Source organism: Bombus terrestris, chromosome 14 (genome assembly GCF_910591885.1).
Source record: "Bombus terrestris chromosome 14, iyBomTerr1.2, whole genome shotgun sequence".
Classification (NCBI taxonomy): Eukaryota; Metazoa; Arthropoda; class Insecta; order Hymenoptera; family Apidae; genus Bombus; species Bombus terrestris.
Genome location: NC_063282.1, coordinates 2,352,867 through 2,365,956, shown reverse-complemented (window position 1 = coordinate 2,365,956; position 13,090 = coordinate 2,352,867). Strand labels below are relative to the sequence as shown.

At 29.1% G+C, this 13,090-nt stretch overlaps 2 protein-coding genes and 1 long non-coding RNA gene across 6 annotated transcripts in view; 2 read left to right on the top strand and 1 right to left on the bottom strand.

Moving 5' to 3' along the window:
- The first annotated feature begins 724 nt into the window (after positions 1–724).
- On the top strand, positions 725–3,481 carry LOC105666446 (succinate--CoA ligase [GDP-forming] subunit beta, mitochondrial). The gene is made up of 6 exons (XM_012315952.3): positions 725–1,245; positions 1,478–1,577; positions 1,648–2,243; positions 2,453–2,587; positions 2,869–2,997; positions 3,124–3,481. Exons 1-6 carry the CDS (start codon positions 1,047–1,049, stop codon positions 3,234–3,236), a joined length of 1,272 nt encoding a protein of 423 aa, XP_012171342.1. The 5' UTR covers positions 725–1,046; the 3' UTR covers positions 3,237–3,481.
- A 664-nt stretch (positions 3,482–4,145) lies between these two features.
- LOC100645301 (filamin-A) overlaps positions 4,146–13,090 on the top strand; it is a 52,569-nt gene continuing 43,624 nt past the window's right edge. For all 4 annotated transcript variants that reach the window (XM_003400474.4, XM_012315948.3, XM_012315949.3 and 1 more), the window contains exons 1-2: positions 4,146–4,279; positions 9,157–9,515. In XM_003400474.4, coding sequence (XP_003400522.1) covers positions 9,176–9,515 — 340 coding nt within the window. In that variant the 5' untranslated portion in view covers positions 4,146–4,279; positions 9,157–9,175. The remainder of the gene's footprint in view (positions 4,280–9,156; positions 9,516–13,090) is intronic.
- On the bottom strand, positions 4,170–5,628 carry LOC125386288. The gene is made up of 3 exons (XR_007226299.1): positions 5,114–5,628; positions 4,341–4,457; positions 4,170–4,268 (listed from the first exon to the last, which is right to left on the bottom strand). It is a non-coding gene; the product is annotated as an uncharacterized LOC125386288 (long non-coding RNA).

The following is a 13,090-nucleotide window of genomic DNA, read 5'->3' as shown; positions in this document are numbered from 1 at the left end:
AGAATTTTTTTATACAAGAAATCATGTTTATCCGTCCATGAATAAATATCCAAATAATGTGTAAATAATAATTATCATATTAATATTTTTTAATATTATATTCTTGTATAGACAATAATAAAAATCTTCGTTAAAAGAAATCTCAGAAATCTCATAATGCATAAAAATTTGTTACTCAATTATGTAAAAAATTTATTATTTGTATAATCCTACTTAACTCGGAAAATTAAAATTATGCAAAATAATAAATTTTGGTAGCTATAACTTATTGATGTAAGAATGTTTAATTCGTGAAAATAGGATACATAGCTTTTTATACTAATACATTAATAATAAATAAAATCTTATATATGTTTTTTACAAGAAAAATCAGTTTACTCCTTATCCTTTATTAATAACTGGACTAAAATTAAAATTGTGAAGAATATTTTCTATAATTAGAACTATATATGTACATCTTTAAATTAAAAGTGTAAGTATAAATTACTAATGATTCTAAAGACTTCGAAATAAAATTTAAATAAAAAAGTTAGAATTATTTTATTTGGTTTATTAAAAAGATAATTAGCTAGTTTAAATTTAATATTTGAATTGATTAATTTGAATATTAAAAATATTACATATATTGCGAGGATTAAAATAATAAAAAGTTTATATTTTATTATTTAAATATCACGTATTTCATTTTTTATAAAATATTTTGGATAGATATTATATATACATACGTAGTAGCAGATAAAGTAATCTGGCAGTAGATATCAGTTTATTGTCAATACATACAGATTTAGTTTAATATAGAGGTTATAAGAGATAATTGTAGTTATACTTGAGATAATGTCCATATAGTTTAATTTTAGAAATCGATGATTACTCTTAAGATACAAATGATAACTACTATTTTGTAAAGAATTGTTGTAAACATATTCTGCAGAGATAAATTGTATCTTGAATTAATGCCGGTGACTGAGAATCGTGAATAGTCTTGAGGATTTCATAAAGAACATTTTTCACTGTTATTTTATAAAGTTTTATCTTTAAAATTAAACATGTTACGATTTACAAACCGAAAGTTATGTCCAAGTCAAGTGTTGAATAAAATTTTAAAATTTAATACTAAACAAACGAGAAGCTTGAATCTACTTGAATATCAGAGTAAGGAACTCCTAAGAGATTGTGGAGTTTCTGTACAAAATTTTGCTATTGTGGATGATCTAACTAAAGCGAATTCTGCTTTACAAAAAATAAGTTGGTATTTTTCACTATTTCTAATATATCTAATTTACTTGTTTATTTAATTATCATTTGTATAAAGGTATAATAAATTATTGATATAGATTTGATTATAGCATTTTAATTTATCAAAATTTAATTCTTTATTAGTTCAATCTTATAATAGTTTATTATTATTAGTCACATAGATATGTTTTATACTTTCTATTTTTAAATGAAGCTGTTGCAATTTTATTTACTTTTATAGGTGCTGATGAGTATGTTATAAAAGCTCAGGTACTAGCTGGTGGTCGTGGGAAAGGATGGTTTGATAATGGTTTCAAAGGAGGTGTACATCTTACAAAAGAGTAAGTGTAGATAATATGATATATAATACAAAAGTATGTGTATTACTTATTATTGCATATTTTTTAATAGTCATAAAGCTGTCATAGATGTTGTGAGAAATATGTTAGGTCACCGTCTTATTACAAAACAAACTTCAAAAGATGGTATATTGGTACAAAAAATTATGATAGCAGAATCTGTAAATATTGCACGTGAAACATACATTTGTATTCTTATGGACAGACAACACAATGGTCCTGTATTAATAGCTTCACCATCAGGTGGTATGGATATAGAAACAGTTGCTGAAAAGAATCCAGAATTAATAAAAACAGTACCTCTTGACATATACTATGGCATTGATGATGAGATAGCCAAAGATGTTAGCATATTTCTTGGTTTTGTGGATTCAGAAATACAACAGAAAGCAATATTTGAATTAAAAAATTTGTGGAAACTATTTGTAGATATTGATGCTTTACAAGTTGAAATTAATCCATTGGTTGAAACTACAGATAAACAAGTTATAGCAGTAGATGCAAAAATAGCATTCGATGATAATGCTGAATTTAGACAACAAGATTTATTTGCTTTAGAAGACAGTGGTACAAAAGATCCTAGAGAAGCAGATGCATCACGTTTCAATTTGAATTATATTGGTATGGATGGCAACATAGGATGTTTGGGTATGTTTAATAATATGGTAATAATATTTGCTATACTATATATTATATATTACTATATATATATATATATATATATAAAATAAAGAAATAATTTTTGAAATAATCATTGTTTAATTTTTAATTCATAAAAATTTATGTAATGTATTTTGAACAGAATATTATTATTCTTCTTAATTAACATAAAATTCAAAATTATATATTATATTTAGTCAATGGTGCTGGTTTGGCAATGGCTACTATGGATATAATTAAATTAAATGGTGGATCTCCAGCAAATTTTCTGGATGTGGGTGGAAGTGTTAAAGAGGATCAGGTTTATCAAGCATTTAGAATTCTTAGTGAAGGTATGTATTTACTATAATAGACTCGTAGGAAAATCGAAAAATCGAAAAAAATCGAAAAAAATCGAAAAAATTGAAGTTTTCCTACTTTTTATATATGTAACATAATGGCCTGAATAGATTTCTTAAACTTGTGAATGTGATTTGTGTAATGTGTTTCCATGATTTTATTATATTTCTGTAAGAAATTTAATTAATGATTTTATCAGATATATTATCTCTGTGAATTATATTCACATATTTTCGAAGAAAATAACTTTAAATATTCTGTTTGATATCTCTAGATCCAAAAGTAAAAGCTATTCTTGTAAATGTATTTGGAGGTATTGTAAATTGTGCTACAATAGCAAAAGGAATTATTGCGGCATCTCATAATTTAAAGCTTAAAATTCCATTAGTTGTTAGACTAGAAGGTAATTATTTCCTTATTATTTACTTTGTAATTTTGTTACAGAAGTTATAGAATATTATTTATTTATCTATTTATTTATTTTTATTCTTATATGATTTAATAATGTTCACTATGTTTTTTAAAATAGGTACTAATGTAACAGAAGCAAAGAAACTTCTTGCAGAGAGCAAATTATCAATTGTTACAGCAAATGATTTAGATGAGGCTGCCAGAAAAGCAGTTTCTTCAGCAAAAACATAAGTTTGGTAACATTCTTGTGTATTAAGTCTATTAAGACTGGGAATTTTTGCTTCAAGTACATATCTAGATAATATCAACACATCAAAGATTACTTTTTCTATTTCTTTTTTAAAATAATATCGTTTATTTTAGTTTATTGCTTGTAAATTATTTAAGTAACCTTTTAATTTGTATTTTTTTTACGTTTCCGCGAAACGAGTGGTTTGTTTTATCAATGATTGAATTAAATATTATTAGTACCAAAATATTGTTTTCCCTTCATTATTATATCGTATTCCTTTTGTTATAGGTGTTTTCTCTGTTCTCGTTAATAAATAGCCTTATTAATTTATTTATTAATACCCTTAAACAAGTATTATTAATTTATAATCGCATATATTTTATACATTTTCAATAAATAAATAAATAAATGGAATATATTTATATAGATGCTTTTAAAATAAGCTAATTTTATATTGTTTTATAATTTTATAAGAATTATTAAACATGTCTTTTATGATTATAACATATGTAGTTTTTTATATCTCTACTTCAAAACTTGTTATATCTGATAGAAGAATGTTCTTATCGTTAGAAAGTGGACGACTACTCTATAAGTATTTATTAAATATTGATGATGCTATTAGACTGAATTAAAGTTCGACAGACATTGTAGTAAGAGTAGGTTTAAGTAAAATGGTAAAGTTTCAATGGACAATAGGAATTGGGAAAAGGGATAGCGAGAGAAACAGACAGATCGGCGTGTGTATATATAGTTTGCTAGCCAGAGTGGGAGGGTTGAAGACGAGGGGATAGCTATTCTCGGAGTTTGTTCGGTACATTTTCCCTCTCTTCCAAATTCGGTGGCGGTAAACGTCAGTAAACCTTTCTAAATCGTATCGAACAGTGCAAAGAGTTTCTTCTCTTTATTACATCGTTCAAATGTAAATTGTGCTTGTGTTTTAATGTATATTAAAAGTGTAAAAGTGTGAATCATATTTGAAAGGGAATTACTAGTGCGAATATATACCTTATTAATAGATCCATTTTATCCTGTAAATAAGGTAGCGTGTAAAGTATTTTTCTAACAATGTTTATCGTTTAGAAAAGAAAAACAGTCGTTACCTTTTATTCTATACATTTTCTTCTTCTATAATTTTAAGAAATTTTGTCATAATTAAAAAGCTTTTTACATTTACGGGAGAAGATGCATTCTTTATCACGCCAATGTTTACCTGTTTGCTACATAATTTGATACTTTCAATCAAAACTGATGATTTTGAGATTGCAAATAAGATTCTTATCTATATGTTTTAATAAACGCTGTTAATCAGTGATTGCATGAATGGCAATTTATGGTTCAGATAATTATATGAAATGATATGCATGCCACGTGAGTGAAACAATTGAGAATTAACATGCGACAAATGCGTACAGTGGTTTTTAAGTTCGTTGACGTTACAAATAGCAAGATAATAGATATTGGAAAGTATAATTTTTTAACGATTGATTCAATTTAAATTATGAAGCAAGATTATGTAGCGTCGTGGTAAACTTTATTTCATACTGTATAATCTGCGAATATGTTATAATAATTTCTTCTTTTCCTATTCCTCTTGATTTATTACTAATCTTTTGTGCAATAATTTTCGATAACTCGTCACTTACCAACATTTTTCTAAAACTTTACAGAAGCATTTTAGTTAAACGATTACTAGTACAAGTAAATACCATTAATCAATTTCTAATTTTTATTAACCGGAACTAGTGTCAGTAAAATTTGTCTTATCTAATCGTAGAACAGTGATTATGTTTCTACAGCCACTGTCTATGCACGTTATTTCTCTATTCATTTTAATCTGTTCTATTCAGTGAACTTTGATGAAATATGTACTCACATTGTGTACTTTTTAACTTGAACAGTATTTCACACGATAAAATTTATCTTTTGCACACACACAAGATTAGACCTTGGAAAAAAGACACGTATGTCTACGTACTCTAAAAATACCTTGGCTCTGACTTGCAAGAGGCACATCGTAATTTAGCATGGAATTGATTAATTTCCTATTACATTGATCAGATTACCTATTTGACAATTATCTAGAACCTAATGACAAAACTTTGAAATAATGCCTAACCTCGTATTACGTACACGTATACAATATACATGTACATATAGTAAACTATTCTCATAGTATTGACATTTTAATTATTTGAAATCCTAATCGTTCTTGTAAGTTACATACCGTTTACAAGTTATGTGTACGCGAGTGTATACTATACATTTATTTTATAATACAAGCTTCACTTTACTAGCGATTAAGTAAATAAGTTATTGAATTTAGCTTATCTACCTTGAACGGAACTAAAACGAAATTGCAGGATGTTTATAAAATTGCATGTATTTTTACATATGATACACGAGAGAGAGAGAAAGTATAGTTCAATTGGAAGTATTATATTTTACACACAATTCGTTTAAACTATCGATTTAAAAGATGTTAGGGTTTGGAATTTGCAAAATTATTTTCTCCCTAGCACTTGAAATATTTCCCCATACTTTCCTTACGTTATTTAATACACTAGTTATGTGTCTTTTTATAATCTTTGGTGTTTCATTCTTTCTGTCATTCATGTCTAAGCAACTTAACAACGTGTCTTCGTAAAGATGTAGCTGTCCTAGTTGCGTGGGATGTTCTGTGTAAGATTACTCAGAACATTGACCTTCATAAAATATTTCAAGATCATTGAAATCGACGAGATAAATTCTATTTTCACGTGTCTGTAATTTTTTCTCATAGGAAACATAGCGTACATAAAATATTAAATTCGTACGTTCATGTACGTTTTAATATGGTGGTTTCCATCAAAATATTCGTAACAAATTTATCAGTTTTTGAAACATCACACACGTGACAATTAAGTAAATGATTTTATCGATCCAATTAATATATTTCGTAGATTTCAAATGTTACAAGCAACTATTTTGTTTGTCGAAGATCTGTTCTTAACAATTATGCATTCGTCATTTCGCGGCTACATAAACAGGTCCGTCACTAACGTGTGATGAGTCACAGTTACTTAGACATTGAATCACGAGAGTTAAATATGGATCAGGAGTAAGAGTTTTGTTCTTGCTGATAAACATTCAATTCGAATACCAAATACATGCGTACAATAAAATCGGCCATTATAAACAATTATTTATACGTTTTATATCAACACAAAATATGTAATATGCGTCATTTTAATTGCTGAATTTCTTTTAATAACGACAACAGGATAGGGTGGTATAATAATCTCATATGCAATATCATATGCAGTAGTATTTCGGAAGATGTTCGCTTGCCAAATTTCGAAACTTATATGCCATTATTTCTACCACGGTAAAACTAGTCGGAGCGAGCGGTCACCTCATACAGCCGATGAAATATGCATTAGAATCGGGAATTTTGGTATCGACCACGAACGAGAAAACGAGAAAATTTATTATTTTTCATTATCTCTTGATAATTTGCGACATCTCCAATCAAATGATATTCAGTTTAAAAACAGTTCTCCGCATAATAAAAGATGTATATCCATTGGCAGTCCTTACGTTATAAGTTCCAATGGGAACAGATATTTTGTTCAGCAATATCAAGAAGGTCCTTATTGTATATCTTATTACTATATTACTATATATAATACTATTTAATCAATAGTACTATAATAATATTAGATTATCGTTAGAGTTAAATCGATATTCCGAATATGTTATTTATTTGTAATATTTATGTAGATAATTCACAATTCAAGGCTTGTTTAAAAAGAATAGTCAGGATATATGACATTTATATATACAATATTATCTGTACATTATATGGTAGAACTGCTATGTATTTCTGTGTATTTAAGTTGAAAAAAATGTTACCCAAGTATTATTCTTGACAAGTTCTCTTTTTTGACCAATACTTATGAAACTATGAATTAATCATGCTATGATTTTCATATCTTTTATTCACTAAGCATATGAATGATATCACGTTACATTGTTAAGTAAAATTAGTGTTGAATGATTTGATACCTTTGAAATCTTTTTTAATACACGTTCTAAGATAATTTGTTCTCATGAAATTTTCATTCTATAGATTCTTAAGTATCTGTTGCATGAGAACACTTTATAAAAAAGTTTCTAAGGGTAATATTTCTTTCCATAAAGATTCCACAGGAACAGATATTTTCTTAAACGAAACATCAACAGAATTAAAAAAAAAAAAAAAAAAAAAAAAGAAACGGAAGAAGCTATTTATTTCGATTCCTGCTTTAAATAATACATTCACTATAACCTCGTATTTTAAACGAGATATGTATATCAATTTACTATCATTTTTTTTTTTTTTGGCGGTTATATCACTGACCTAACTCTTGATTGCAAGTCGGCTGAAAAGGAACGTAAGGTCCGCTGCTAAAACTGGAATCGTTTCCGAAAAGGAAGAAGAAGGTGACTATTCCACAAAAGGACTTTGTGTTGCAATACTTACTATATCGGATGTTATCCGCTAGCGACACAATTTCAAGTTTTTTTTGGTCATTCAGATACAGTTAAATACACATATCTTATACATGTTATATGCCTTATATATCTTATATATTATTATCTTTATTATACTATCAGGGTCGAGTTTTACGTTTTACAAATTTTATTATTTAATTTTGTAACTTTGACAAGGATAAACTTTAAAATTGCACCGAGCGGAAAATTATATACAGTGCAATTGTTATTTAATTGTAAGTTCGCTAACGTGATATAATGTGGAATTAGATAGTAATTAGTATTACGTGGCTGAATATCTAATAATAAATTATAACAAATATTTCATTCGGCCTTGTGTCTTTATGGGGATAATTAGCACTTGTATTGATTAAATTTTACAGTGTTCCTGTGCGATATATGGAATGATTTACCACTTCTATTTATCTCAAATATCATTGTTATTTCAAGTAATAAGCAGAAATATTGCTTACCATAGTTGCACGGTTGCAAGAATCTCACAACACGGTGGCAATAATTTTTTGACCCCCCGACACACATGTTAGAAATATGTAGATATCTCCATTATTTCATAACAATTTTCTAGTAGTTTGTAATAAATTATTTTATATTCATTATTCATTAAATTCATTTATTTAAATTGCATATTTATTAAAACAATTCTGATGCGAGTCATTTTTTTTACAGAATTCTAAAGGAGTTCCTTATAAGGAGACCAAAAGAAATCGAATTTTAAGAAGTACAATTTTGTAGATTAAGATCAAGATATTTTGCGTGTAGGCAATACGAACATTGTTATATTACACTTATTTTGTCCTAATACTATCTATATAACGCTATAATAATATCTATAATTTACGATTTGGCTTTTAATTTACATATATTTTAAATGATGTATAATCAGTAACTAAATGATCGAAGTATCAAAGGTTGATTAAAGAATTATCGTGCAAAAGGAAACCTATTACAGATTTACAAATTTCTACTCTCTCTTTCTCTCTATTATATGATATAATTGATACGCTATTGCATTTATTCTACTATATACATACTAATTAATACTAAATTTTAGACAATTTAGAATTACTTTCGTATAGATACATATAAACTCGATACTATAACAATGAAATTGATATAAAAAAAGAACGCTTCATTGAAAAGTAAAGCTATGGGTAATGCCGATACTTTTGCTGCTGTAAGTAGTATGTGCATGCATAAGAGAAGATACAGTAAAATGAGAGAAAGTGAATAAGATACACGGTATAGAGCGTATAGCGAGCTCATCTCGGTTTAAAAGGAGAGGGGAGATTACAGTGAACGGAGCAGCAACGTGTGAACACACACACAAGGTTTTCTACTTTTCTCCCCACCATCGTTCTCACCATTACCAATGTCATCCCGTAGGAGCGAACCGGCCGATAAAATGTGCGAGAACGATAAGTCAGTCAAGTGCGAGAACGCAGAGGAAGAGGACGACGACATGTTCGAACAAGATTTGCTGGAGGATGCCCAGTGGAAACGAACGCAGCAAAACACGTTTACGAGATGGGCGAACGAGAAGCTGAAAACGGTGAACAGACAGATCGATGATTTGGAGTGTGATTTGTCCGACGGTCTTCTACTCATCAGTTTGATCGAGGTGCTCGCGCAGAAGAAGCTTCCGAAGCATAGTCATAAGCCCGTTTTTAGGTCACAGAAATTGGAAAATGTTTCGGTGGCGTTGAAGTTTTTGGACGACGAGGGAATAAGAATCGTTAATATCGGTGAGTGGCTGACATTCGTGTTTTGTTGTCTCAGTTAGGCTTCCCTCTGTTCCGCTTTTTTCTCCGTTCATATCATTCGTTTGTCTCATTCTCTTCTCTTTCTTCCCTTTCGAACGGAGAGGAAAGAAAGCAAAGAAAAAGAATAAGAAAATGAGATAGATCAAATTAACGAGTACGTGTGATACGTAGTTTTCTTTCATTGTATAAATATACATATACAGTGATTCTTACTAGTACACATGTAAAGCATATTTGACAGTACTTTAACTATTATTGTTATGTATATCTCGGTGTAATTAAGCGGATGTAATTGTTATCGTTTGTTCTATTAACAAATTTATTTTGTTCGACGATAGCATAAATTTTATTCATTCCCCACATTTAATTTTTAATGTTGAATATTACTATATTGGACTATATTGGAGATAGATATTATACATATTAAATAATACATTAGTCTTCCGTTGCAAAAATGTGCGGATAGAAATATACAATTACAATCATGATACTAAACAAGATGTAAGTAGGTAGGTATAGTATAGTGAGGTCGTAAAATCGGTTAGGAGTTCAAGTTTACATATCTCGAGAATCGAAACAAATAATTTGAGACATTTTGGAGGGCATAAGGGCTTAGAACCTCGTTCCGGGCCGTACGATGTTGCAGTTTCCTAATTTTATGTCATAAAATACCGTGTGAACTGTTTCATTTTGTTTTGATTTTCGAGTTGAGACTTCGTCGATATATGTAGGCATCTCGCGTCGCATCTGTCAACTTGTATTTCGATCTAAAAATTTCACTTTCGAAAAGCCGTTGTAACTGGAAACTCAGTTAGATTCTTAAAAGAAGTCGTACGTGACCAGCGATTAATTAATAACGTAGAAAAGACGTATCTCCTTACGTGACTGGCGATGAAGTGATAACACGAAAAGAAATATTTTTACGTGATCGGTCGTTTGTTCAGGTCATTATAAAATTTTGTGCGCGTCAAAATATTAATCAATGTAAAATATTAAGATATACAATAGTTTCATGTTTCGTATATGTTTTTGACACACAGAGAGAATTGTGTTGCAAGAGAAAGTAAAATGGTTTTTTATATAAAAGTTTGAACGAGGACAATGTTATTATAGTACACATATTGTTATCGACGATTGTAAACGATATCTCAAGTTCTGTTTAACTCTATCAAATGTCATTACTTTCCTTTTTCTCTGGTGTAACAACGTTTAGCAAAACCAATTGTAAATTAATTTCTAATTGGGGTTAGGTTGGGGTTAGGTTAGGGGGGGTTCATTTCATGTTAGATAAATATACGTACGTATTTTCTTTGAAATACTTTAAATTATTAATGAACAGAGATAACGTAAAAATATAATTTACATTTCTTGTAATATGACTCATTGCAAGGAAGTAAAAAACACTTTCGCGCTTTATGAAGCTGTGCTTCTATTTGACTTAGTTTCTCTAACGGGTGGCTTGAATAGCATTTATACAGAAGTTTCGTGGTTGTGGCGGCTAGTTCCATAAGAGAAAGGAAAGTTCACATGAATATTGAAATTTTTCAATGCTAGACTTTTTGTAGAACAAGATATAATAATTAAAATAAAAATAAAATAGAGATAATTACACGGAATAGTAAAAGATCGTCGAATCGATGATGCTTTATTGAAATATTTCAAAATCTTTAGGATAGGAATATAGCGATAGTTTTGTTACCTGTACCTACTAAATATTTCTGAGAATTGGCAATTATATAAAACGTGATCCATCCATTCTTTATGATAGTCGTGAATCTTTAATTTCTTTCAAGGACTAATCTCTTCTAAGTATTTATAAGATATAAAAGGATTTGATATATGTAGGTATCAAGCCATACATATTTATTAGTATATTCGTTTAATTATTCTATACATCTTTATATATCTTATTTTATATATCTAAATAAATTATTTTATATATCTAAATAATTCTAAAAACTATAAATAGTTTGCTCTTGAAAGTGATTTTGGGAAGCGGGAAGAGGGAGTGAGAGGGAGACATGGAAAGTAGGCGGGAAGGCAGGTAGGTAGGCGCACGATGAGGTGAAGGTCATATTTGCTCAGGTACAAGGGACGTCATCTTTGCTTTCAGTTTGCGTACACCTATGCCAAACTCTTTCTCTCGATAAGATAGCCTTTTCTCAAAATTAAACAAATTTCGAGAGAAATACTCTTTAAACTTCTTGTCCACGTAATTCATTTTAATCCTAAACCAATTATGTTTTAGTCGTGTGTGTGTGTGTATATTTATAAATTATCGACTAAAAATGAAATCAGAAAACAAATCTTTTCGTTCGTTGTAATTGTACAATGTGTTAATTTAGTGGAAACATAACAATAACTGTCACGAGGATAAATGATAATAGCATTCTTTTCTGTCTTATAACTTATCAATACGTTCTTAATTTAAAATACAACTGGTTATCACGACATGGAATGTTTTACCCGCTTAGCTTTATGTATAATACGCGTTTGTACTGAAGTCATTCGTTTAAATTTATATTTGTCGTAACGTATCTACTGTGGCATCATTTTAATTAATTATTTTGTTCATTCTGATAATTATCTTCATCGTACGATATTAAAGAAGACAATCTTTTGTTAATGAAATTTCTTATTTACATTTTTTCATTGCGCTCGATTTCTTTTTTTTATTCTTTCGTTTTACCTATAGTTTATCTATAACTAAATAAGTTTATCTATAACTGTTGCACTTTGCGATGTAGATAAATTTATCACCTACCCTTTACGATGAAGTAGAAAATAGAAACTTGCCCTTTCTAATTACCTGAAAGAATTTTATAAAAATAATCGAATGAGTGATATTTTTATCACATAAAAGTATTTCCTTGTGCGAGTTTAGAATTTCGTTGTGAAATGAATTTGTATATGTACGAAAGAATTAGCGTACATGCAAGATATTAGTATTATTATCTTATCTTCTACACAAACGCAGGAATTCGTTAAAAAATCCACTGTTTATATGTATTGAGTTGTCGATCACGCTTCTTCTCGAGTGCCCATGACGTTTTCCTCGACCGTATTCCGCGGCGAGTTTAGACGATGACGTCATTGGTGGCTAACCGGTTACGTCATGGATTGAACGCGCATTAGGAGCTCGTGCAGGAGACGATTTCCAAGCATCGCTGACTCCGTCCATTGCTTCATCTTACGTCTATCAAACATAATTGCTAAAAATGAGTAATTAGATTTTAATTCTAGACTGCCTATAGAAGTTCAGATTTGTATGATCTACAATTGAAGAAATAGGATAAAAGCAGACATTTGTTATCGTGTACAGTCGTCATGTGAATTTTTGCACATTATTTAAATTTCCCATAAACGCATAAACATCTTATGTCAATTAATTTATAATTACCAAATAATAATGGGAAAACTTGGAAGTTGGATGAAAATTTGGATGAAACACCGAGCCAACAAGTGAATAATGAGGATTGAATTAAACCGCAATTGTCGCCACGATTTTTTATATGCTATTTATGATGATCTTCGTGTACTATTTATGTCAACTGGAA